This window comes from Leptinotarsa decemlineata, unplaced genomic scaffold, assembly GCF_025532065.1.
Source record: "Leptinotarsa decemlineata unplaced genomic scaffold, Ldec_3_MD MMD2_tig00000035_RagTag_RagTag, whole genome shotgun sequence".
Lineage (NCBI taxonomy): Eukaryota > Metazoa > Arthropoda > Insecta > Coleoptera > Chrysomelidae > Leptinotarsa > Leptinotarsa decemlineata.
This window is the reverse complement of record NW_027412540.1, coordinates 28,009,867-28,033,367: the sequence shown is the minus strand read 5'-3', so window position 1 is coordinate 28,033,367 and position 23,501 is coordinate 28,009,867. Positions and strand designations below refer to the sequence as shown.

General features: G+C 34.6%; 1 protein-coding gene across 5 annotated transcripts in view; it reads left to right on the top strand.

Annotated features, from left to right (window-relative positions):
• Positions 1-23,501, top strand: part of Eip78C (Ecdysone-induced protein 78C) — a 61,357-nt gene that overhangs the window by 22,994 nt on the left and 14,862 nt on the right. For 2 of the 5 annotated variants that reach the window (XM_023174568.2, XM_023174565.2), the window contains exon 2: positions 3,841-4,204. The exons of 1 other annotated variant lie outside the window; for it this stretch is intronic. In XM_023174568.2, coding sequence (XP_023030336.1) covers positions 3,898-4,204 — 307 coding nt within the window. In that variant the 5' untranslated portion in view covers positions 3,841-3,897. Of the gene's footprint in view, positions 1-3,684; positions 4,205-23,501 lie in introns of those variants that run through there. 2 more of the 5 variants (XM_023174569.2, XM_023174566.2) reach the window with 2 other exon arrangements.

The following is a 23,501-nucleotide window of genomic DNA, read 5'->3' as shown; positions in this document are numbered from 1 at the left end:
AAATCTCCAAACACTGTTCTGAACCAGAAAACAGGACACACCTCAGTCTCAATCTCTAGCGATTCAAATCCAATGTGAATAGCGATTCACTTTCGCACAGGCACCTTGTCTTAAAAAAAAAAGGTAGAGGTTTCAATATATCGAGGTCTTGTTAGAGAAGGCAATTCCATAGAGTAACCTTATAGTTAAAGTTTTCATCGGCATCATGATCACCTTGTGACTTGGTCGCTGGGGTAGCAACCTTCTAGGTTCTGATTTCCCTCATGGTCAAATGGATCCATTCATGGTGGTTTTGAAGAGAATTTTGAAAACTGAAGAAAGGTCCTATCTATCTACGTTGTTTTTGCATTTTCTTGTCTTGTTTCTGTGCCGGAAACTGTATTATCATCTCAACTTTATCGAAATCCGCAACTTTTGCATTTTCATGTCAGAATTCTAGATTTGTTTCAGTTCGTGAACAATTTATAATGTGTTGTTTGAAGGTGATTGACAATGTTTCGTGATGAGTTTCACTAGTTCGGACTTCCATTGTCTACTATATAAAATGATTTGAAATCCCTGAAACAAGTAAAAAAGAGTAATTAAAAAAGAATAGTTGAAAATAACAATTATATTAAGCAACAATAAACCTGAAATGAAATGATAGTGAAATAACCTACAAGTAAAAATATAATAATTGAATAAATAAAAATTAAAGAAATGAAAAAAAATAATAAAAAAAATAAAAAAGTGTAGAGATTCCAAGTCACGTTAGTTCACGACGTTTCGATTGTTGGTATCTACAATCGTCTTCGGGTGATGACTGGAAGTCCGAACTAGTGAAACTTATAATGTGTTGATCTATTTCTCAGGAAAGTATATACTAATTCAATAGTACAATTTGAAATTGCTTTTCAGGAATATTTCAGGAATATAAACAACTGAAAAATAAACCTATGTCTCTCTAGTATATCCATTTATTTTGATTCATGAAAACCAGCGTCAGCATGAGAGACGTGAAATGTTTATTTCGGAAACTAAAATTCCTCTTCGAATATTTCAAGTAATTGGAAATACTCGCTTCAAGACTCGAAAAAAATAAGTGTTAATATATTAAATTCGTCGAGCTTTTCTCAGATAAAAATCTTCATTCGTTTCTGGTTTCATGTTCATGAGATAATATATGGGCATTGGGGAAGAGAAACCAGTCGTCGGAGTAAAGCATCGTTTGAAATACCCGCACAAAATTCTCAGTTCTATCTTATCGAATTTATTATGTTCCCCACTGAGGAGTAACAAAGTCTGAACCGGTGAACGTTTGATCCAAGGCGACATTCTACGAGATTATTATTTATTTTATAAGTGACATATATTATCATAAGCCACTCATATTGAGAAGAAATCTTTCAATAGGATTCCCATTGTATCTCAATGTACTCAAGTTGTATTTGTGATTTCTGCATCAATAAAAATCTGAAAGATATGTAACTATCGACAGTAAACAGAAGAGTATCTGATACAATTAGAAATACCTTTGAAAATTCAAGTATTCAAACCTAAACCTGAATCAAATTTGTAAACGGATTCACTTGGAATCTTTTTCAAACTGAATCGAAGGCATCAATAAAGATATGAACATTCTTTGGCCGACAGGGATGAGATTCAAACCCTTTGTTTGTTCCAGCCTGTTCCTTCATTCCTCGTTGAAATTGAAAGATGGTTTCAAACAAATCTCTATATACATGGTGGCCCAAACGGAAGCGTCTAAAATATGTTTTTAGATTGGACAACCCAAGACCCCAACATATGTTATGAGATTTTTCGTACTTTTCGAGTTAGAAATTTTTGAATGTAGTCCCTGTTGTAAGACTTGTTACAACACTCTTTTCGACGCTCGTTCTACTAACCTCCTCCACCATAAAAAAATGAGCTAGATTGAATGTAGTCTAGTCTTTGAGACAGTGACGGCTCGTGCATTGGAGAACAGGGGAGGCTAAAGTGATAAAGACTATATACACACAGATAAGCCCGCCGGAGGCGCGGAAATGTTTGTTGTTGCACGCTTTGCTTAATACTAAAGTTTGGGCATGGGCATGACAATGCGTAAAAAGTGCATGAGGAGCTATGGACTTTATTTTAGTTTGTAAACCTTTTGAATGGCCGGCCATGACCGCAGCCCCATCATAGGTTTGCGCGATTAACTTTTGCCTAAAATCATAGGTGTCACACGTACGAATTAAAAAATTAAACAAATCGTCAGCTTGTGCCCAGATGAAACATCATGAAAACCCATAAAACGTTCTACCACATTACCATCTTTGACATATCTAAAAACGATTGAAAGTTGTGATGTACAGGTAGTATTGGTAGTTTCATCAATTTCCCATGCAAAAAAAGAAACACTTTCAATCTCCTTGCTTATATTATACTTGATAATATATGCCACACTGTCTATAAGCTCATTTTGTATGGTTTTTGAGGTACCCGAAAAAACGCTACCGTTTAAAAAAGTACCAAATTGTGAATCATATTTGCCCCATAACAAGAGGTAATTTTTTTAAATCGGAGTATCCTATTATAGACCACGTTTGGTATTCAGTTTGTACGGAAAATAAAACACAGGTCCAACAAAAAAGTTTTTCTCGTTTAATGGAGTAGGTTAACCAATCGCATTTATCGTACCAACTAATATTAAATCCTCGATTTTGTCGATTATCTGACGATTTAATTGAAATCAAATTTGGTTGAGGCCTTTCCAGAGTTTTAATAATGTAAAATTTATTATCATAAGATAAAGACTTAAAATTATTGTCAGCAACCAATCGACTATATCGTCAGATTTTTTAATTTCGTCCAACGTATCCATAATGAATGAAAAAAAAACTTACCGAAAAGTGAAAATCTGAAAATACCTTGAAATTGAAAGAAAACTCTTTAAAAACACATTAAAAATATTACCAAAAAGCACTGCTATAATACAATACTGCCTGTTTTATACACAAATAACAAATATTATCAAGAAACACTAAAACAATTTATCAAAATATTTTTCAGTCCCGGTCCGTCACGGCATCCCGTCCGAATAATTAAATAAAAAACAAACGCAGTCATACACTATCGGAGACCAACTGGAGGCTAGCCTCCTCTGACGCTATACCTTCTGCAACTGAAATTACAAATCGGGACGTATGTCTCTGGTTGGATCGGTCTCGTGGAGCCTGTGTTTTTTAAAGCGGTCGGAGGCTTGGCTCCCTTGCAACGTATGGCATTTATTATTTCGGGTTGATAGTTTATTCGTTCATGGGCGGTGCGTTTGAGTTTTGTGGATGCAGGATGATACAGTGTGGTACGTGCTACGTAGTGAGTGATAGTGTTTTTTCGGGTATATTATGTATTTATATTAAAAATTAATGGGAAAGTAATGATACCCAAGCATTTTTAGAAAAAAATAATCATAATTATTTGTCAATATCTTTTAATTTATTGCGATGACTAGCCTCAAATTTTATGGGGAGGCTAAGCCTCCCTTGCCTCCTCTGATGAGCCGCCACTGCTTTGAGATGAGCATGATTCATTGTGAGTGAAAGAGTTACAGTTTGGGGCATTTACTCGATATGGTTTTCTCGGTCTAATTTGAAGGGCTGAATATTGGCTTTGATACCTCTATATAGGTAGAGAAGGCAAGAAAATTAATATATGCACCAGCATAAAGTAATGAAAATTTCATCATGAAACCTCAATTATGATTAAAGTCGACATATAATTTTTCGATTCAAAAGTTAACAAAGGGAAAAGCTCGTTTTTCGCTTTCACTATAGACTAGTTTGTGACAGAAATCGATAAAAATTATTTTCGAAATAGTTCCAAAACAACAAGTAAGTGATTTAACAGAGTTATTGAACTTTGCTGAACGATAAAATGGACGTTTTCAAAATCGACCAATCGCTAAGTGGTAATCTGGGTCGTGCGCCATCCCCCGATAAAATCAATGCATCGGAATTAACATTTGAAGCCGGTTCCGAGTTCAACTTGTGTTTCTTCGATACTCCCGAGGACACTCAAGGTTTTAGTGATCCCAGCTCGGTTGGATCCACCACTGACGGATCTCCACCACCCCAGCAACTGACTCCTCTTCATATACCTTTGGCGGGCAGTACTCCGATCCAGAGTCCGGTTCTATTGTCTCCGCCAGGAGGACCAACTTCATCGATCACGATTAAACAAGGTAATAGTACTACATGATTTGTATATTATTTTGTTTGGAATAATAATAATACAATAGCAGGTACTCGTAGTGATGTAAATTCAAAAAGGGGTTTGGTAGATCATATGTAAATCCCTCAGCCTTAATTATTGACTACATGTTAAAATCTCTCTTTTTTTATTTGAAGAGTTCTTGCCGCCCTACGAACGACAACCCTCAGAAATCGACACATGTGCGAGCTAAAGATAAACGAGGTGTTACCTTTATACGCGAGTGATGGAACACCATCTGAACTATTTTCTCCTATATTCACATTGACATTAATTAGTTCAATTTATTGACTGGGATGTTAGTTGACGATATTGCCTATACAACACCTCACTGTTTTGAATTTTGCCAATCTTGTGTTGTCCACTATGGAACCAAGTATGTTCGACTTGCCTACACAAACCTAGGATAAGGAGGAAAACCTAGTCCCTATTACCAAAAATCAAATTGCCTCATCTCAGATCGTTATTTTTTTTTACGGGTGACGAAAACTGACAGGGCGGAAACTAAATCTATTGGTCACTTTGTTCTGTTTTCACTTCTTTACAATAGAATCAACGGCATAATTTGTACAATAACATAATATTTTCTCTCCAAATTGGGCAGAAGAGGTATCACATCAACTATCTACCGGGTGTCAACGAATCTTTTAGACAAGTCATAATTTCTAGACTATTAGGAGAATTGAAATGAGATTTGGTATAGTTGAATGGTATGTGGAGAGGAATGTTTTCACATATTTTTCACTTTCCGGTCACTTCCGGTTTCAGCGGAAATGGCTCCGGTTCTGAATTTTTAAATGGAACACCCTGTATATTGTAACATTTTTGGATTTCTGAGACAATTCTGGATCAGAAACTGACATTTCCGGAAGTTTTTCAGCCTACTTGATTTTTTCAGAGTCACTTTTAAAATTGCATCTAGGTGGCCATGATCGGACGTAAACTAATCTATGGACCTCAGGTGATATCAGAAAATTGCAATAGCGGAGTTTTAGTGACTAGTGTGTTGAATATGAATGAGACAAGTTTACAAAATAACATTTTCGTGTCAACTATTATTTTTCAAATGGCGACCATTTTTTGACAAGCAATTTCCGAAAAAATGATTTTTTGACGAATCTAACGTTACTAATTTATTTGCGATTGGATCAACAAATTTAACAAATTTAACTAATAATTTCAACGATGCACTTAGATTTTTTGCAATATCCTAAGTTCTTGAAAATTCCACTATAGTAAATTTTCAAAGTGCATCCCTCCTTGTTCAAGACACATTTCAGCTCGTTCAATTGTTTCTCTCAACACGTTTTGTAACATTTGAGGCGATATACTTCTAAATGCCTGTTGAATCCTTTCTTCTAAGATTTCGAGAGTGGCTGTGGCTGTTGCATAGTAGACCATTTCTTTTACATACCCCCAAATGAAGAAATCTAACACAGTCAGATCCGGTGAGCGGGCAGGCCACCGTACTGGACCGTTGGTTGCAATAACTCTATTATTAAAATGCTCTATTAAAAAATCAAGTACGTCTCTGCTATTATGGGGTGGTGCTCCATCTTGCTGGAAGTAAATTTGCCGTAAAACTTCTAAAGGCATATCATTAAGATGATCCTCGATTTCATTTTGAAGAAAACCCAAGTATCTAACCCCTGTTAACTGACCTTGAAACAATATTGGACCAATTATTCTGTTTCCAACGATACCAGCCCAGACATTGACGCCAAACCTTTCTTGAAAATTGCCCTCTCTCATTGCATGTTGATTTTGTTGGGCCCAGTACCGACAATTCTGCTTATTAAACATGCCTTTATTTGTAAACCGTGATTCGTCGGAAAATAGAATGAAGTTGATAAAATTTGGGTTAACTCTATGATTTTGAAGCAACCAATCACAAAATACTACTCTTCTATTGCCGTCGTCAGCATACAAATGTTGATGTAACTGATATTTAAATGCTCGATATCTGTGCTTTTTCAGTATTTTTCTTGCTGATTCGTGACTTATCTGCATTTCTCTACTAATTTCTCTTAAAGAAACCGTTTTGTCAACTTCTACCATAGCAAGAACGTTAATCTCAGTCTCCTCATTTATGACAAACCTCTGTTCTGCATCTCGATTTCCCTCTTGCCTAAAACGACTCTCAACATAGGGAAAATACTGATGAGATGGGTGTTGCCGATTGGGATATCTCTAAGCATACAACTCAGCAGCTTTCCTTGAATTTCTGTGGCATTTTCCAAACAATAACAACATATCCACGTTTTCACTTTGAGTATACATTATTTCGACGAAAAATTGAACTAAAATTAACGAAAATCAAGAGAAACTTCTACTTTCTGCTCATAAAGCTTATGTCACTGTCATAACCTAGGTGAGCGTTTTGTTCTCCAAAGTGGACTTGATGGAAATAACCGCAAAATATTATGCATCATTCCTATCCATGGCACCCTTGACAAAAGTAAATGAATTTGTATCGAGTATTTTCCTCAGTAATATTTAATTTATGTTCTTATTTGTAATCCAATCGCAAATAAATTAGTATCGTTAGATTTGTCAAAAAATCCTTTTTTCGGAAAGTGCTTGTCATAAAATGGTCGCCATTTGAAAAATAATAGTTAGACACGAAAATGTTATTTTGTAAACTTGTCTCATTCATATTCAACACACTAGTCACTAAAACTCCGCTATTGCAATTTTCTGATATCACCTGAGGTCCATAGATTAGTTTACGTCCGATCATGGCCACCTAGATGCAATTTTAAAAGTGACTCTGAAAAAATCAAGTAGGCTGAAAAACTTCCGGAAATGTCAGTTTCTGATCCAGAATTGTCTCAGAAATCCAAAAATGTTACAATATACAGGGTGTTCCATTTAAAAATTCAGAACCGGAGCCATTTCCGCTGAAACCGGAAGTGACCGGAAAGTGAAAAATATGTGAGAACTCTCCTCTCCACATACCATTTATCTGTACCAAATCTCGTTTTGATACACCTAATAGTCTAGAAGTTATGACTTGTCTAATAGATTCGTTGACACCCGGTATATGATCACCTTAGGAACAGTAGAAGAAAAATATATTAGAAAAAAGAATTAGAACGTAATGTTGCATTTGCAAATTGCATTGTTGTTAGTCCGAAATTCCTTTGCTTGTGATGGCTGTTATTGCCAAGAAATATGTAGAGAAATCACAATGAAGGCGTATTAAATAGTTTTTTTTTTTCCATTCTAACCGGCAAGGAACATTCAAATCAGTCAATCAGCTATATACTTGAGCTCGCAAAAAGATTAGGAACAGCAACATTATCTCAATTCTGAACATTTTTGATGAGGGTGCTGAATGATGTCGATGGCAAGATGATGATGATTCAGTAATTTCGACGTAGTCCGAATTATTCAATTTTAAGCCTTGAAAAAATTAAAGTTATAGATTCCGCCATCTCAGTTTGTCTCTGCCCAGAAAGTGACACTCTGGAGAAGGCAAATCAGCTTCCTGTTTGATAAACTAGTACCAGGGAACTAGCTTGAAATGTTCGCGAAGAATTTTTGGTAAGAATCATTAATTCACTATTTTTTCTAGTTAGTTAGGCAACCTTACGTAGTTAAGGTTGGTTTTAACTACAGCTCATAGAAATCACAAACACCCTTATAACTGAACCCTAGATTCTAGTTCTGTGCCAGGAGAGGAAGAATTCGAGTCTTTTTAAATATGATCAAATTGCATTGATATCATAATACAATGTGGCATTCATACTTTGAAATTTAGATTCCTCTCATTCTAAGCAAGCTGAAGTCATTCGAGTGGATCACCTATAGACAGTTTGCCTGGGACTCGACTGACTTTCGAGACAGATATAATTCAATGTCTTTCGTGGTATTAGCCGGGGAACTAGTTATTTTCTAGTAGGCATCTAAAAGAACCTACTGCGAAGGTACGTTGGGAGAGGTCAATGTTTCAAGATTCGAAATATTTATTTTCTCATACGTATATATTTCTCATTGATGAAGTCTTTGGACTTATGTGGACATATAAAATTGTATTTATTTCAGTTTTTTCCCAAGTTGTTGGACTCTCGATATCACTATAATTTCACAATGCTACACAGATTTTAGTTTCATCGACAAGAATTCATTTAAAATTTCATCGTCGTTGACAATGTGGTAATCTTGAAAGAACTACGTCCCCAGCAATATTTGTCCGAAGGTCGATTTCAGTTTAATAGCTTGCTGATTAGCCAATAACTTTTACTTCTTTAGTAAATAGGATAATAAATAAAAAAACCTATTCTTGACAAATTCATACAGCTAACCAAATCGTTTTCAAACACTTTTTCACGTTTCCTTCTACTCATATCCACACAGGTGTCAGGAAGAAGAAGCTTTTCACAGAAAGTCGAGAAGATGTTACTGTCTGGACGCCTCAGTACATCAACAATCGATGAAAATGTTGAGAGTGACGCAAATTGTGATAGAGAATCGTCAAATTACTATTAGAGAAGTTGCTGACGATGTAGGCATATCGGTTGGCTCTTGTCATGCAATTTTTTCGTAAATTTCGGAGAAGAAGAGTGTGGCAGCGAAGTTTTTTCCAAAATTGTTGAATTTTCACCAAAAAACCTCCGCATGAGCATCACACTTTCATTTGGAGAACGGCATTTATAGAGATACATTATTTAGGTCTTGGGTTAGTATCTATTTTACAGTATCTTTCATCTGTTAATTTGATTAAATATTATTTAGTTAGAAGGGAAGTTCATCAATATAATTTGAACAGTACAACCGCAAAAAATGATATTTTCATGAAATCAAAGGCAAGCTATCACAAAGTTTGAAAGAATATTGAAGAAAACACATATGTTGCCTGCATAGTACATTGAATCGTGCTTGTGGGAACAGTTTTATATTTTTCATGCCAGTATTTTCTCGTCAGAACATAATCTCTTACAAATTGATTCTATAATGAATTATGAATATTTTGATTATAGTCATAAAAACCTGAAATGCTATATCTAGATGATCGCATCCCACGCTGGACGCTGGGCATCTCATTTCAACCGGCCAACAGCATCTTTCATGAGGTAGGTACAAGTATGATAGGTGCGTATCAAGCTCGTTTTGGTGCTACATCCAAAAATAACTTGCCCTTGAAATTGTTACATTGGATCGAGTAATCAAAAATGTCCTTCATCATCGTGCAGAGCCGTATTTCACTTTACCTCTCATTTTACGATACTAACGAAATACACTATGAAAGAAGGAGGTTCAAACCAAGTAAAAAAAATATTAACAATGTTGAAATGAAGGATGGTGTTACAATTACTGTATTTCACAACTACCTCTATGGCTGCGTCTAAAAAGCTTTTATATTAACTTGCGCGCGCCGAAAGTAGACTTTTGACGTCAAACAGTTGAAAAAAACTATTGAAATTTTACTTGAAAATAGAATTTACAGTGCAAAAATTTTTATTTGGAGAAAGCGGGGAACAAGTCGTAATCATTTCACAATAGCTTCTTCATACTTTTTTTTCCTCCTTGAATACGTTAACAATTTTCATCACGTATCGATCAATTTCATCACATGGGAATAATTCTTTATTTAACAATAAATATAAGAATTTTATTGAAACTTAATCGAAAATAGCGAGGCACACAAGTAACCCCTCGTATATAAATACATATATCTAAAAGAGTATACCACTAAAAGTTGTCTGCACCATTGTCGCCATTTTTATATATGGACGTCAAATTTATATTGCAATTTCAGAGGCATTTTCCAATCGGGATTGTGTTGTTGTGTTGGAAAACACAGAACTGAAACTCTAGGAATCATTTTTTTAATTGAAAAGGCTTTCTCAAGGATTCACTTGACAAGTGATGTAAAAAATAGGAACCCTTAAATTTGCGCTATCGGATGTCTCACTCTAGGCGTATATTTTGATTTAGGTATTTGCTAATAACACATACACTTGATAGAAATACCTCGACACCTTTTGGCATCATCTCAAGGCTACAATAACTATTTAGGTAATCATAATATTCTTCTGGTAATGCTGACTCGGTTTGAAAATACCAGCTTATTCTAGTTGTGTCAGGATAGTAATTTCAACTGCATCATAATTTCCAGCGGAAATATTCGAAAGGAATATTTATAGTCATATATTATGCCACGTAGTTCCCTTATAATTAACTAACGAGTATCCTAAGATCATTGTTACAAACGGATATGAATTATGTTACCTTATTGCAGGAGAAAGTTTGTCTCTTCTCCCTTAAATTTCCTCTAGCTTATTTCTTATTTTTATGATTATTTTATAGACCGCAAGCTTGTCCTAAATTTTTGAGGATCATTTGATATCTCTTAAAATTGTATGATTGTTTAGGACTAAAATAAAAAATGAGGTTCAATCTAAAGCTATCGGTTGAGGTGTACGTGAAAATTGTTGAAAAGTGAAAACCGTTTGCTTCATTTTTATTAAAGTGTATATCAGTTCATTTGACTTTTTTATACTTTCTTTATATTTTCTATATTAGATATATCTGAAGCCGTAAAACCCTATGTTTTCCATAGCTCATAATGTAGATTATTCTGGTATGGCTTTGTTTACAGGTTGTATCATTTGGAAAAACTAGAAAAAAGTGATACCGAGTTTTGATTACCTACCCCTAAACAGAAAAAGCGCCACTGAGTAAAAATATTTAAGATGTTCTACTGGAAAATATATGACTTTGGTGAACCACAACAACTCTACAACTTTTACTCAAGACATTTTTTTTAATCTCAAACGTATCATTCATATACCCTGCATATTTTTAGTCACCTTTTGGTTTACTTTTTACATTTTCTATACATTTTGTGTCAGTCTTCTATATATTCGCTTCAAAAACAATGTCTATGTCAAAATAAATGTAATATATAATAGTGTATATTATTCAGCAAGCAAGAAATGTGGTCATTACTCGCAATAAAGAAGTTTGTCGGGCGTCACAAGAAACAGTCACATATTTATTGCTCTTTTCAGTAGTCATACAAAAACAAATATAACATACAATCTGGTCAAACGAAAAAGAGCCGTTATCAGAAACTTCTTCAATCTTTTTGGTTAGGTGAGAACATTTTGTCCTGTATTTTTCACTCCGCCATTTCAACTTTCAAGGGAAGGTTTTAATCAAATCTGAATTTTCGAACGGAAAGGAGGAACAATTCGTTAAAACCCGTGGCATTTTGTTTACAGTGGTTTCTGAATTTTGAAATTGTGCCAAACAATTCTGTTAGAGAAATCATTTGAAATTTTGAATTTATTTATCTGCCATTTTCGAACTTTCCAAATAATTCGAGGGCCCTCGACTACAATTTTCTATGCAGATATAAAACCGCTGATTGTGTTGTAAATATTCCACTTGTCAGGTATTTCCATAAAAATAAATCAAGAGGAGACACATCCGCTTTTTCTCCCAATCCAGTATCGTGGAAATTAATAGTATGATGAAGGTTATTTGATGATTTAACAGTACTTCTCGTTATGTCTTGACGTAGACGAACATTTTGTACGTGTCTCGTGTGTTTTGTATACAAAAGTATGCTATTAGGATCATTGCTAAGTTGGGCTATAGAGATTCTTGTAGAGAAATTTTTCAGAATTTGAAAATATTAAAGCTAGCAGGAGTGTACATAATGGAAGCTTGCACATACATCTATCGAAATAGAGACACATTAGCTGCTGACAGAGCCTATCATAATCATCCTACCCGAAATGCCCACTTATTATTACCTAGTCAACATCGCACTGCTCTTTTCCAAATAAGTTTTGAGTTTCAGGGTTGCAAACTCTTCAATAAACTCCCCGACAACATGAAAAATTCTGAAAATGTACATATCTTCAAATAAAGACTGAAGCAACTGCTTCTGTCAAAGAACTGCTACAGTATGGATGACTTTTATCTGTAATCCAATACTATATGTGTATATAGGAAAGAATTATTTATTAATATATATTATAACTTTATGACATTATCTATTTGAGTATAGTTTCATTAGTTTTCAATATTGTACATTGACGTTTTCCTCTTTTCCATTTGTACTTCTGCTCCTGTAGTTATACAGATCAATCTGAGTAAATAAAGAGATTATTATTGTTATTATTATTATTATATTATTTCGAACTCGTTGACATTCCCTCCAAAACATTTTATTCCTCAAACCGAAGTCATTAAAATGAATTCTAGTGGAATAAACTACATATTATTGTTGCGCTCACAATCAAAACAAAAAACATCAACCTTTTTTGTAGGATTTTTCACTGAGCGTAGGAGCAGCTTATTGATAATCTGCATCATTGAGTAATGAACCATCTTGAATCGATAATGTAAAATTATCCGTTGCCGTCGATCAAATTTTTAATGAATAAATACGTCTCTGTAATCCTGCGAGAGAAGAGAGCTTGGAGCTTTTGTTTTTGGACAACGAGTTCATCGGCCTGCTCGGTATCGACGAAAGCTCCGGGCAAAGATGTAAGAACCAGTTTTCAAGAGGCAGAGAGCGTCATCGTCATTATCATTACCATCAGATGGGAACGTCATGTCCGGCAACCCGCGGATAGATTATCATCTACTTATGGGTATACCAAGTTTAGTACCGAACATCACGTTATTTGTTTCTTCGAAGTTTTCTTCTGAAAAATTGTGATGTATGAGACGAGGAAACAATACAGATTGAAGCTGCTTGTCAAACAATTCAAATATCAGGTATTCAACATAGAAGTTCACTATGGTAGAAGAAATGTTTTCGCTGGTTCTTCAAACAGTTCTCCAGTTGACGAGACAAAGATCAATAAAAAGGAAAACACTTTGAATGAAGTATTCATTCCACGAATATTATATAGCCCGATCGATAAAATGTTTTACTCGGTTCCAAGTGTTTGAGAACTGAATTCATTCGAGTCTGCATCAGATCAGTCCTCAATTCTAGCTCGTACGAATACGAGTATGTTAATTACGATAGCACCAAAAACAACAGTAGCTCAACTACTAACTACTTAATAATAATAACAACATCTTCTGATAATGCTAATATGGTTAGCAAAATGCGCATCGAGAAGCGGCATTTTCATTCTGGTGGAGAAGAGTTTTCATAAAAAATGAGAATTGAAACTTTATAAATTTTTATACTACTTGTATTTGCAACTAACGTTACTACAGTTTCGTCCAGCAAGAACATTTTCAAACGAATACAATATACTGAAATAATTAACAATGTAACCGTCGTTCAAATTTCCCTAAATCTCAGCATAAAAGAAGTTTTAATGCAGTTCATTAATACTCGTACACCAGTCAATGGTTGTATAGTTTATATGGAATCAATTTTGGAAGAGTCATAAGTGCGGTAACTTGAAGATCCCAAAATATTTTCAAGATTTCATAGATAACTGATCTTTAATATTAAGTTCTTCCACGTTCATCAAAATATCTGATATTGATGATCTATTACTAGGCCTTACCCAAATTATTTAACCTGATTTATATAAATGTGTTGTAGTAAAAATAATGATAACGATACTAATAAATACTAACCTCCAAAGCAATGTTATTAAACTCGCTCTATTATGGTTTATATTGAAAATAAGAATCAATCGGCCGAATGTAAAAATTCTACAATTTATATGGTTTCTACCTTCATAACTGATTACCGCTTAGGCAAAATATTTTTGGGAGACAATCATTTCAGTAACTAATACAAACAATAGAAATTTTAATAGATAAACATTTTACTAAAACATGTATTGTCTCTATACTAGGTACTTTTGACATGATATTTATTACTTTTTATGTAACTGTCATGAAATTTTCATTAATAAGCCTAACAGTAATATTTCAACCACATTTTTATTATTTTTTTTCCATACATTTTTGCTCCTTTCATCTCATTGTTACAACAAGCATTCAGCCAGACAGGTCAACCAACTTCGAAACAAGTTGAAAAAAATGTTTTATTCAAAATCTAAACACGACTTATGTTTGCATAAGATGCATCAATTTTAAAAATTTGGCAGTCATCGGCCTCCATATGCTCGACAAGAATGCTAATTAGTCTTGAACCACCATATTGACGAATGTTGTCACTTTCCGGACTCACTTCAGGACTACAACACACATTCACATACTGGTGAGTTATTGCCCAGTGGTTCGAAGAATGAATATGAATATGAACGTGTCATATCCTTTGTTATAATAGAGTGTGTTCATGAAATAATGAATTCATTATGAACTAAATAGAGGAATGTTTTCGAAAATTTCTGAAACAGGTAGATTTTTAATCTTTCAAATGAAATATTCCTTTTTTTAAGAGTTACTTCAGTGAGTGTTTTCGAAAAATTATCACTATTTGCTAAGTGGAATTTGAAAACACTTTTTATTCACCCGTACAAAATTGCTTCGTTTAACAAAAAAATTGATAAAGATCAATCATAATGTAAACATTTAATTGAATCACATAATTATATTACAACTACGTTAATCATTAACAAAGAAAACACCATTTACAAATGATATTGCATCTGACTACTTTTATTAGTGACATTTGTGTCTCGACTCGACCATCTATTCTCTGATCCAACACCAGACAGCGCAGCGCTGTTGCCAAAAAACAGCGAGAAACGTCTAGGTTTATATCAAAGAAGCTATATTATTCCGTATAGTGTGTCCTTTTGATTTTATTCCCAACCCTTCAGAGAAACCCCGTATTGTTTCCAAATAGAAAAGGGGGTCGATCATGTTATTGGAAAATATTTTGAATTTCTATATCCCTGCAGTGGTGGATGTTAGAATATCCCTGCCGGATGAGATTAATCGTGAAGGTAAATAGCCTTATCCTAAATTATGTGTATGTGTGCGAAAGGATATGTGACTCTAATCCCTCTGAGAGTGTCACTGACAGAACCTTCAAGATTGCCCTCTTGTCACAGAAAGTCTTTTTACGGGGCCGACCCTTTATTGTCCCTAAAGTAACCAAAAAGTCCAATCCTGAGTCTACAGAGAAGAAGGAGGACGGCCAAATGACAGCAGCTATCCTCCCTGTAACATGGGACTAAGAGCAAAACCTTATCAGTTCTCCAACTTCTCAACCTGTTAAAAAACCTAAAAGGAAAGGTGGTACAGCCAGGAAGCCTCCTCAATGGCAGGTTGTCTCATGAATTTGCCTTGCACCAAATTCTTGAGCAGTGCAAACTGACTCTGGTGCACCAACAGAGAAAACAAACTTCTCCTAAGCAGTTCAGCAAAAGCTTATGCTCAAACGACTTTCCCAAACCTGAGGCAAAAAACCCTGCATGTCACGTATATATAGCTAACTCACAGATGCCCACATTTAGAAAAATTCCTGTGGTAGTTACGCTTTGAAGTTTTGACAACCTCACCATCGACCAATCCTTGGAGGGTCAGGTACACGTCTACAGGCTGATGGTATCCCAACTAACACATTTTTGTATATCACCTTCCCAACGAATCAAACATGGAGTGGATCGAAGTGGACATTTTGATATTAGATTAAATTTAATTGACTTTCAAAGTCAGAATTACTAACAAACAAATAAAAAAAAAGGCATTTTTGCGCTTTGGTATAATTGCTACAAACATTATATTTATAAATATCAAATAACTTTCGGTTGTTCCAAACCAAGAAAAGTCGTAGAAAGCCTTTTTTGTTGGGTTATTTACACAAGAGAAATATGTTTATAATTTAGATATAGTTGAGGTTGCATAATTTCAGGAGAAAGTGAACAAAATCCGAAGATAAACAAACAACTTAATCATTCAATCAAACATCATGAGATTACCTTATATACTTACTTCCTTGTTTCGAATAATGTTTCTGAACGATAATCAGCAGTATTATCGATGTCTTCGTGATAGTCCAGATGCTCGAATAGAAATGTAGCCCTGGTTTTGGAACAATAGAAGCAAAAAAGGTTATTTAAATCTAGGGAGGCCTTCTCACATTCAGTGGTATTGTTTAGCTTTCATTGATGACTATTGAATTACAAAGTGATCAATAGTTTACGCATGACATTTCACGAGTTTCGATTTATCTACTTTCAAAAATTGTTTCCGATTTCATTTCACTGCATTGACTGAATCAGAATTCCATCAAAACGGCACAACCCTCAATCTCAGACTTCAGAACACAATAACATGATGGAAGAAATGATAGTTCTGGGATTCATGGGGTTATTTGGAAGGATTTCAAAAATGTATATTGGTCAAACTAAATGGAGGTATTGAAATTCGTTTCATAGACCACATGATACATATTCGCGTTCATGGAACAGGGTATATAACTTTCCACATTCTGAAAAAGGAAGAAAGGTAAATCAATAAACAATCTGCTGAAGTGCAATAAGGGGCAAACTGAAAAGTTCATCCCAAAAAAAAAAAAGTTCAATCGTTCTCCATTTATTCGTCACGTATGTGTTATGATTTATAGTATGAATGAGGATGTATTGGTAAAGTCTTTAGAACCTTTGAACACCAAAACGATTATTTAAAGACCCAATAATATAAATGCCTTGAACCTCAAAGGCCAACAGTGATAAAATTATGATATATCAAGTGATATGTAGCTTTTAGTAATCGCTCACGAGAGTCGAAAAACTTCATAGATATTAAAGTAACAAACCGTATGAAACTAACAGTTTAAATCAACTTACAGATAAGATTTATGTTTTGTTCAAAAATAATATTCGTAATTCAATTTCTTTTGGTTCAAGTTGCACTTTTTATGAGTTCAACTTTAGCTAAGTTAGGTTACAGTTTATATTTTGTTTCAATAAATATTCTGATATTGAATTATTATATTATATAAAATTTGCAACAAATGTAATGTTCTGATATGCAGAGAGGAGCAAAGTTGCTGCGTTCATACTTAAGTTCTACCTAAGTCTCAGTTATAAAAAACAGCATTCCTTCTCATATCTTCTCATTATCTCGCCGTTCAAAGGACCTATTCTCATCACCACAGAAAAACTCTCAAGATGGAAGTAAGTAATTAACGGAATCAAAGTCAGTTATCTCAGAAACACGCGTACAATGAAATTCATCTGCGTTCAAAGCTAGGATTTTCATTGTTCATCCTCCGAACTACCAAGCGGGATGCACTTATCTGTAGTGCAGTGAACGCGATGAATTTTTCACAGATTTCATGTTAGATAGTCATTGTACTCCGAAAGTAATGATAGGCAAGATTCGCTACAAACTTTCTCCCACGGGAACATTAACGTAAGATGTTCAAAGACACATACACGGTGGCTCATTAAACTTTTGCAATTCTTTATGAATCATACTCTGTAATTTCGTTCTTACAATAGAGGTGGATGGACATTGGTTTCCCTTCTATCCCTATACGTGTCATACATAGAGCTTCAACCTGTCTAGATTACCGTATGTACTTCACCTATCAAGATACCATATATTTCATCTCAAAAGTCATCCCATCTCAATCTGAATTTATTGGAGCCTCTGGAGACACCCTACATTTTGTTTTATAAGAGAGAGGACATTGTTAGATCAAGATCTTCAGATGATGTGGTGCTGCAGGTTTTTCCGGGTTTTCCTGCAGCTGAAAAAGCAAATGCGCCACTGGAATCAATGAAGTCGCCCCGGAGCGCCAATTAATTTTTTTTTTATTTTTTATTTTTATCGTTGTTTTAATAAAATTTTCATTTTCCATTTAGAAAAATGTGATAGGTAAAAAAAATGTTCAAAAAATAAGGTGAATTTTAATTTTTCTCAAAAAATATTCATTTATTCATCAATTTCTATTCTGTTTTCTTCGGTAGTCGTTCTATCGGTGTGTATATATATATATATATATATATATATATATATATATATATATATATATATATATATATATATATATATATATATATATATGTATATATATATATATATACACCATACATATATAGGGTACACAAATAATGTTAAAATACTCAAACATATAAAAAATTGATTAAAGATATACAATAAAAAATACAAAATGCAGTATAACATACTTTGTTTAATAAAAAATACAGTTAATAAAATAAATTAGAGAAAGCGGTCCTCATAGAACTCTTCATAATAGGGTCCAATAATAGGTCATAATAGGGTCCACCACATAATAAGGGCATAATAATTGGAGTAACCGCTAGATATCAATTTATGTTTGTTAATTAAAGATACTGTTTCTAAAATAAAGATTCCAAAAACTGTCAAGATTTTATGTAATTCAAATAGGGGTTTGCAGGAGTCTCGACTTTTGGCATTACACATGAATCTTATAGCCCTTTTCTGAATGGTGAACACCGTTTGCATTTGAGTTTTGCAACATACTCCCCAGAAAGGAATTCCATACCTTAAATGTGACTCAACAAGTGAGAAATAAGCCGATTTAGCGGCAGACAAACCAAGATCCTTATATGTTATTCTCACTGCAAAACACCCTGAAGCTAGCTTATTATTGAGGGTTACAATGTGATCGGCGAATTTGAGTTTATTGTCAATTATTACCCCCAAAAATTTAGTACTAGGTCTGTTTTCAATTATCCTGTCCGCGTCCTGTGTTGGTAAAGGAATGCTGTCGATAAAGCAGCGGAATGATATTAAATTTGTTTTGTAAACATTGAAAGACAGCAGATTAGAGTCGCACAACTTTTTTATTTTTTTTTATATCTGCACTTACATTCTCGTGTAGATTACATAAAGTTTTATCACGCCACAATATTGTAGTGTCATCAGCAAATAGGGTGAATTTTCCTTTTATATCGATAGATGCTGAATCGTTTATGTATAGCAGGAAAAGTATCGGTCCCAGTATTGAACCTTGTGGTACGCCATTCTTTATTTCGCCTTCTGATGAGAATGATGAGGTTTTCACAATCTGACTTCTTCCTATGAGATAATTTTCGAAGCACTTGTGAGTAATTCCACGGATGCCATAGTGATATAGTTTTTTCAGCAGTATTCCATGATCTACACAGTCAAAGGCTTTAGAAAAGTCACAGAACACTGCTGCTGATGACTTTTTTTTATTATTATTTACATAAACGTCATATAACAAAGAAAAGATAGCATCATGGGTGTTCTTTTTTTATTGAAAGCCGAACTGGTTGTTGCTTATGACACTATTATCAATAAAAAAAATTGTCAAATGATAAAATGAATCATTGGACAATTGAAGTGTCTTCTTCACTTCTAATATTCACCCTTTCGGGTCTGCCTTCTGTATAATTGCAATTGATTCGGAATCAGAACAGAATAGAAGTCCTTTCAGAAAATTTGTTTTTTGTTATTGTTCGTTGTGGTAAAAGATCTGAGTGTATTCAATTTTACTCCCTGGAAAAGGATCACGTAGAGTCAGGACACTATCACTGGCGATACAGTAGCTGGAATATGCATAGAGAAGATAATCCCACTGAGCACCCTTGAGTTGTGCTACCCATCATGTCGATCTCCGTTATTGCTCCGATATTGCTTTGGGAAGTTGGGAAGTTTTATTGCTGTTAAACTCTGATCAATATTTTCATCATTTTATCGATTCGAAAGAATTGAAAAGAAAAATACAGTTTTTGCCTGATGTTTTGTCCTATGTAGACTCAAATTCCACAGATGGCCAGCGGCAATGATTGTCCTTCGAAACGTGAATGAGACGATGACTTCACTATATCTTACCGGTATTAACAATTGAGTGGAGCGGAATAGAAAAACATAATTTCAAGGATAATGAGTCAATGACTCCTAGACGTTACACAGTTTTTCAGTCTCCTAATAATATTTGCGCAAGCTAGAGCTAAAGGTATTTTGTTGTCGAACTCTCCTGCCTACTCATTAAATCATTAAAACCATCCGACAAAATAATAATCGGGCTTTACATAACGGGTTTGGCTTCAATACAAGATTAAGTCAGTGGAGTTATTAATTTACCATAATGGAATACATAATTAGAAGTGGAAGTATGCGAGTAGATGTTCTAACTTTAATTGAAAAATGTGTAGATAGTAATTATCTAATGTATTTTAATGAAAGTAAGAATTCTGGGCACGTTTACGATAAGGAACCATCCGCAATTCAAATTCATTTTGGATGAAAGCAATTACAAGGCAAATCGACAATGTAAATTGATTTCAGAGAAAGGAGTGATATCTTTAATAAAATGAATGAGAATAGTTTTGTCTAATTTCCACTAGCTATTTTATTTTAACGTTTCAACACTGATAGAAATTACCAGGGTTGTGAAACTTAAAAATTCAATGTACTCTATACATTGAAGCTGGTCATTTTTTTACAAATTTTAGTTATTTCACTCTCTATACCCTGTATATGAGTATTGCGAAGATTATCAAAACAGATTGAATTTCACTAGTTCGGACTTCCATTGTCTAATATATAAAATGATTTGAAATCCCTGAAACAATTAAAAAAAAAGGAAGAATTAAAAATGAATAGCTGAAAATAACAATTATATTAAGCAAAAATAATGTAACGAATTGAAGAATTGACTGTCTTAAACAAATTTACTTTTAACAATATTTCACTATCACAACTAATTTATGTACAACACTTAGCAACTAAAGCTTAATTTATCTTTACAGTTCGAATTATTTATTTTAAACGCACGATTCACTTTCTAGGTATAGACTCATTGGCAACGACCGTGCTAGATTTCTCTAGTTATTTCGGTAGTGGCTTAGACTGTTCGCGGCGACTTGTCGAGATCATTCCTTTCACGATGGGTCATATGTTTGGTGTCTGAGATGACGGTCAGGGCCGGCTTCAGATTCATTACAATAACCTGAAATGAAATAATAATTAGATAAAATACAAGTCAAAATCGAACAATTGAACGAAAATAAAGAAATAGAAATGAAAATAAAGTCTATTTTTCGGACAAAGAAAGATCATCTCTAACACCGCACCACAGTAAGCCCCCTCACTTGTATGGATTACCCAAAATCCACAAGAAGGACGTTCCACTTAGACCGATCATCAGCTCCAGAGATTCAGCTACCCACAACTTGTCTAGATTTTTACTTCCCATAATACAACCATTACAAGAAAAAACATCGTGTTTTGTGAAGAATTCAAGGCATTTTGTCGAACTACTAGGGTCAATTGAAGTCACACAGGAAGATCAACTAATTAGTTTCGACGTGGAAAGCCTTTACACCAACGTTCCGGTCGAAGAAGCACTCCAAATCATACAGAGAAAGCTATCCGAAGACGGGAACCTAAAAGAGAGAACGAATCTACCGATAGAAGTAATTGTGGAATTACTAGGATGCTGTGTACGAAACTGTTACTTCCAACTGAAGGACGAATTCTTTGCACAAGATGAGGGACTGCCAATGGGATCGCCACTTTCACCAGTCATAGCCAACATATATATGGAGTGGTTTGAAACTCTGGCCATTGAAGAAGACCACAAGAAACCTTGACTCTCGTTGAGATATGTTGACGGCACCTTCATAATATGGAACCATGGGAATACTGAACTAGACGCCTTTCTGAAACACATCAACAGCGTGAGACCTTCCATCACTTTCACAATGGAGAAGGAAATCCACAGTAAATTGCCATTCTTAGACGTTTTAGTGAAGAGGACCGACACTAAGTGGGAAACATCTGTATACCGCAAACACGGGACAGTATCTGAACCACGAATCCAACCACCATCAATCGACAAAAAGAGGAATCATCAAGACTCTATTAGACCGTGCTTTCGGGCTCTGTAATACGAAAGAAGGCCTCGAGAAGGAACTAAACATCATCAAAAATGATCTTCAACGGAATGGCTACTCCAAAGCGATGGTAGAAAAGACTTTGGCTTAAAGATAGCAGGAGCCTCGCAAGGAAGAGATGCCGTCACAACCAGTGCTTGTACTTCCTTTCATCAGAGGATCATCGGAGAGGATAAGAAGAATTGGTTCCAAGTACAACATCAGAACCTGCTTCAGATCCGGTAACACTATCCGTAGCAGCCTCACGAAAACCAGGCCACCAAACGCGCACTGCGATTCCAAGAATTGCAATTTTTTTTCTATTCTAATTCTTTCTTACAGTGTTTTTTATTCATTTTAATGTACCCCTCTAACACGTCTAATGATTTCAAAATGTATAGTTTCAACACGAAGAAAGTTCTTTTCGTTCAGTAATTTCATTATTACTGTTCACAACATTAAAAGACGACAACAGTTATGAGGTTTGTGGAGGGTATGTTTTATAAAATTCATCGCTACATTGCCCTGAAGAAGAGTACAATTTAATTCGAAACTTTGGCAAAAACAATTGTTTCTCTAAGATACATTGATCCTGTTACCCAACAGACCTTTCTAAAAATGAGTCGTTTGGATCACAAGACTATTTAGCTGACTATTGTCAGTATCCTAGTCCGATTCCTAAACACGAGCCTGCGAAATCAAAAACCACTTTCTTTCACGACCTCTGAACAAAACTGGAACAAACATCGATTATATAATGGCGAATTAAAATCGCTCCTGAACTTGACCTTTGCGTTTGCCGCCTCAAAGTAGAACCGTACTTTCTCTCTCTCTTTCGAGGTTTTCGCCAGTTGAACTTGAAACAGAAAGCTTCATCGCGAGCTGTGAAAAACAACTCTTTTCACGTTCTGTGGTTTCATTCGTTTTTAATATCACAATAATGCATCGGTTACGGAAGTACATCGATTTTGTTGGGTTTGAGCCATGAAAAAGTTGTTTTGATTCCCTTGATTAGTTCTAGTCTCTACGATTCGTGATCCAATCTTTTTACCGGTAGACAGGACTGGCATCAATTATTTTCCAGCAACAAAAAGTATTCTTCAAAAGATATTTTTGTGAAGAAGTCAATGCTTCTTGCGGAGTCAACTCTTTAGTGATTTATATAACACATTATTAAAATATACTGATGCCTTTAATGGTAAGATTCGTATTGTGTTACCCTCCATCTTCATCATGAGCTTTGATAAAAGTCATATCAATTAGTTCAAAACCATGTCTCAACAGGTATCAGCACTATCGATGTTTTCTGAAACTTCATCGATACATAATTTTGGTTACATTGGTGCAATATTTTCAACTATCCAACAAGTTCTCTACTTTGTTACTCATTCTTTTACGATCATTTTTATCTGCTACAGACTCCAATGATGCTATAGGAAATAAGTTCCCAAACATGAAGTACGAAGTTGCTGTTTTTATTGATTATCAGTTTTCGAATTTAGTTTTTTGGAATATATTGAACCT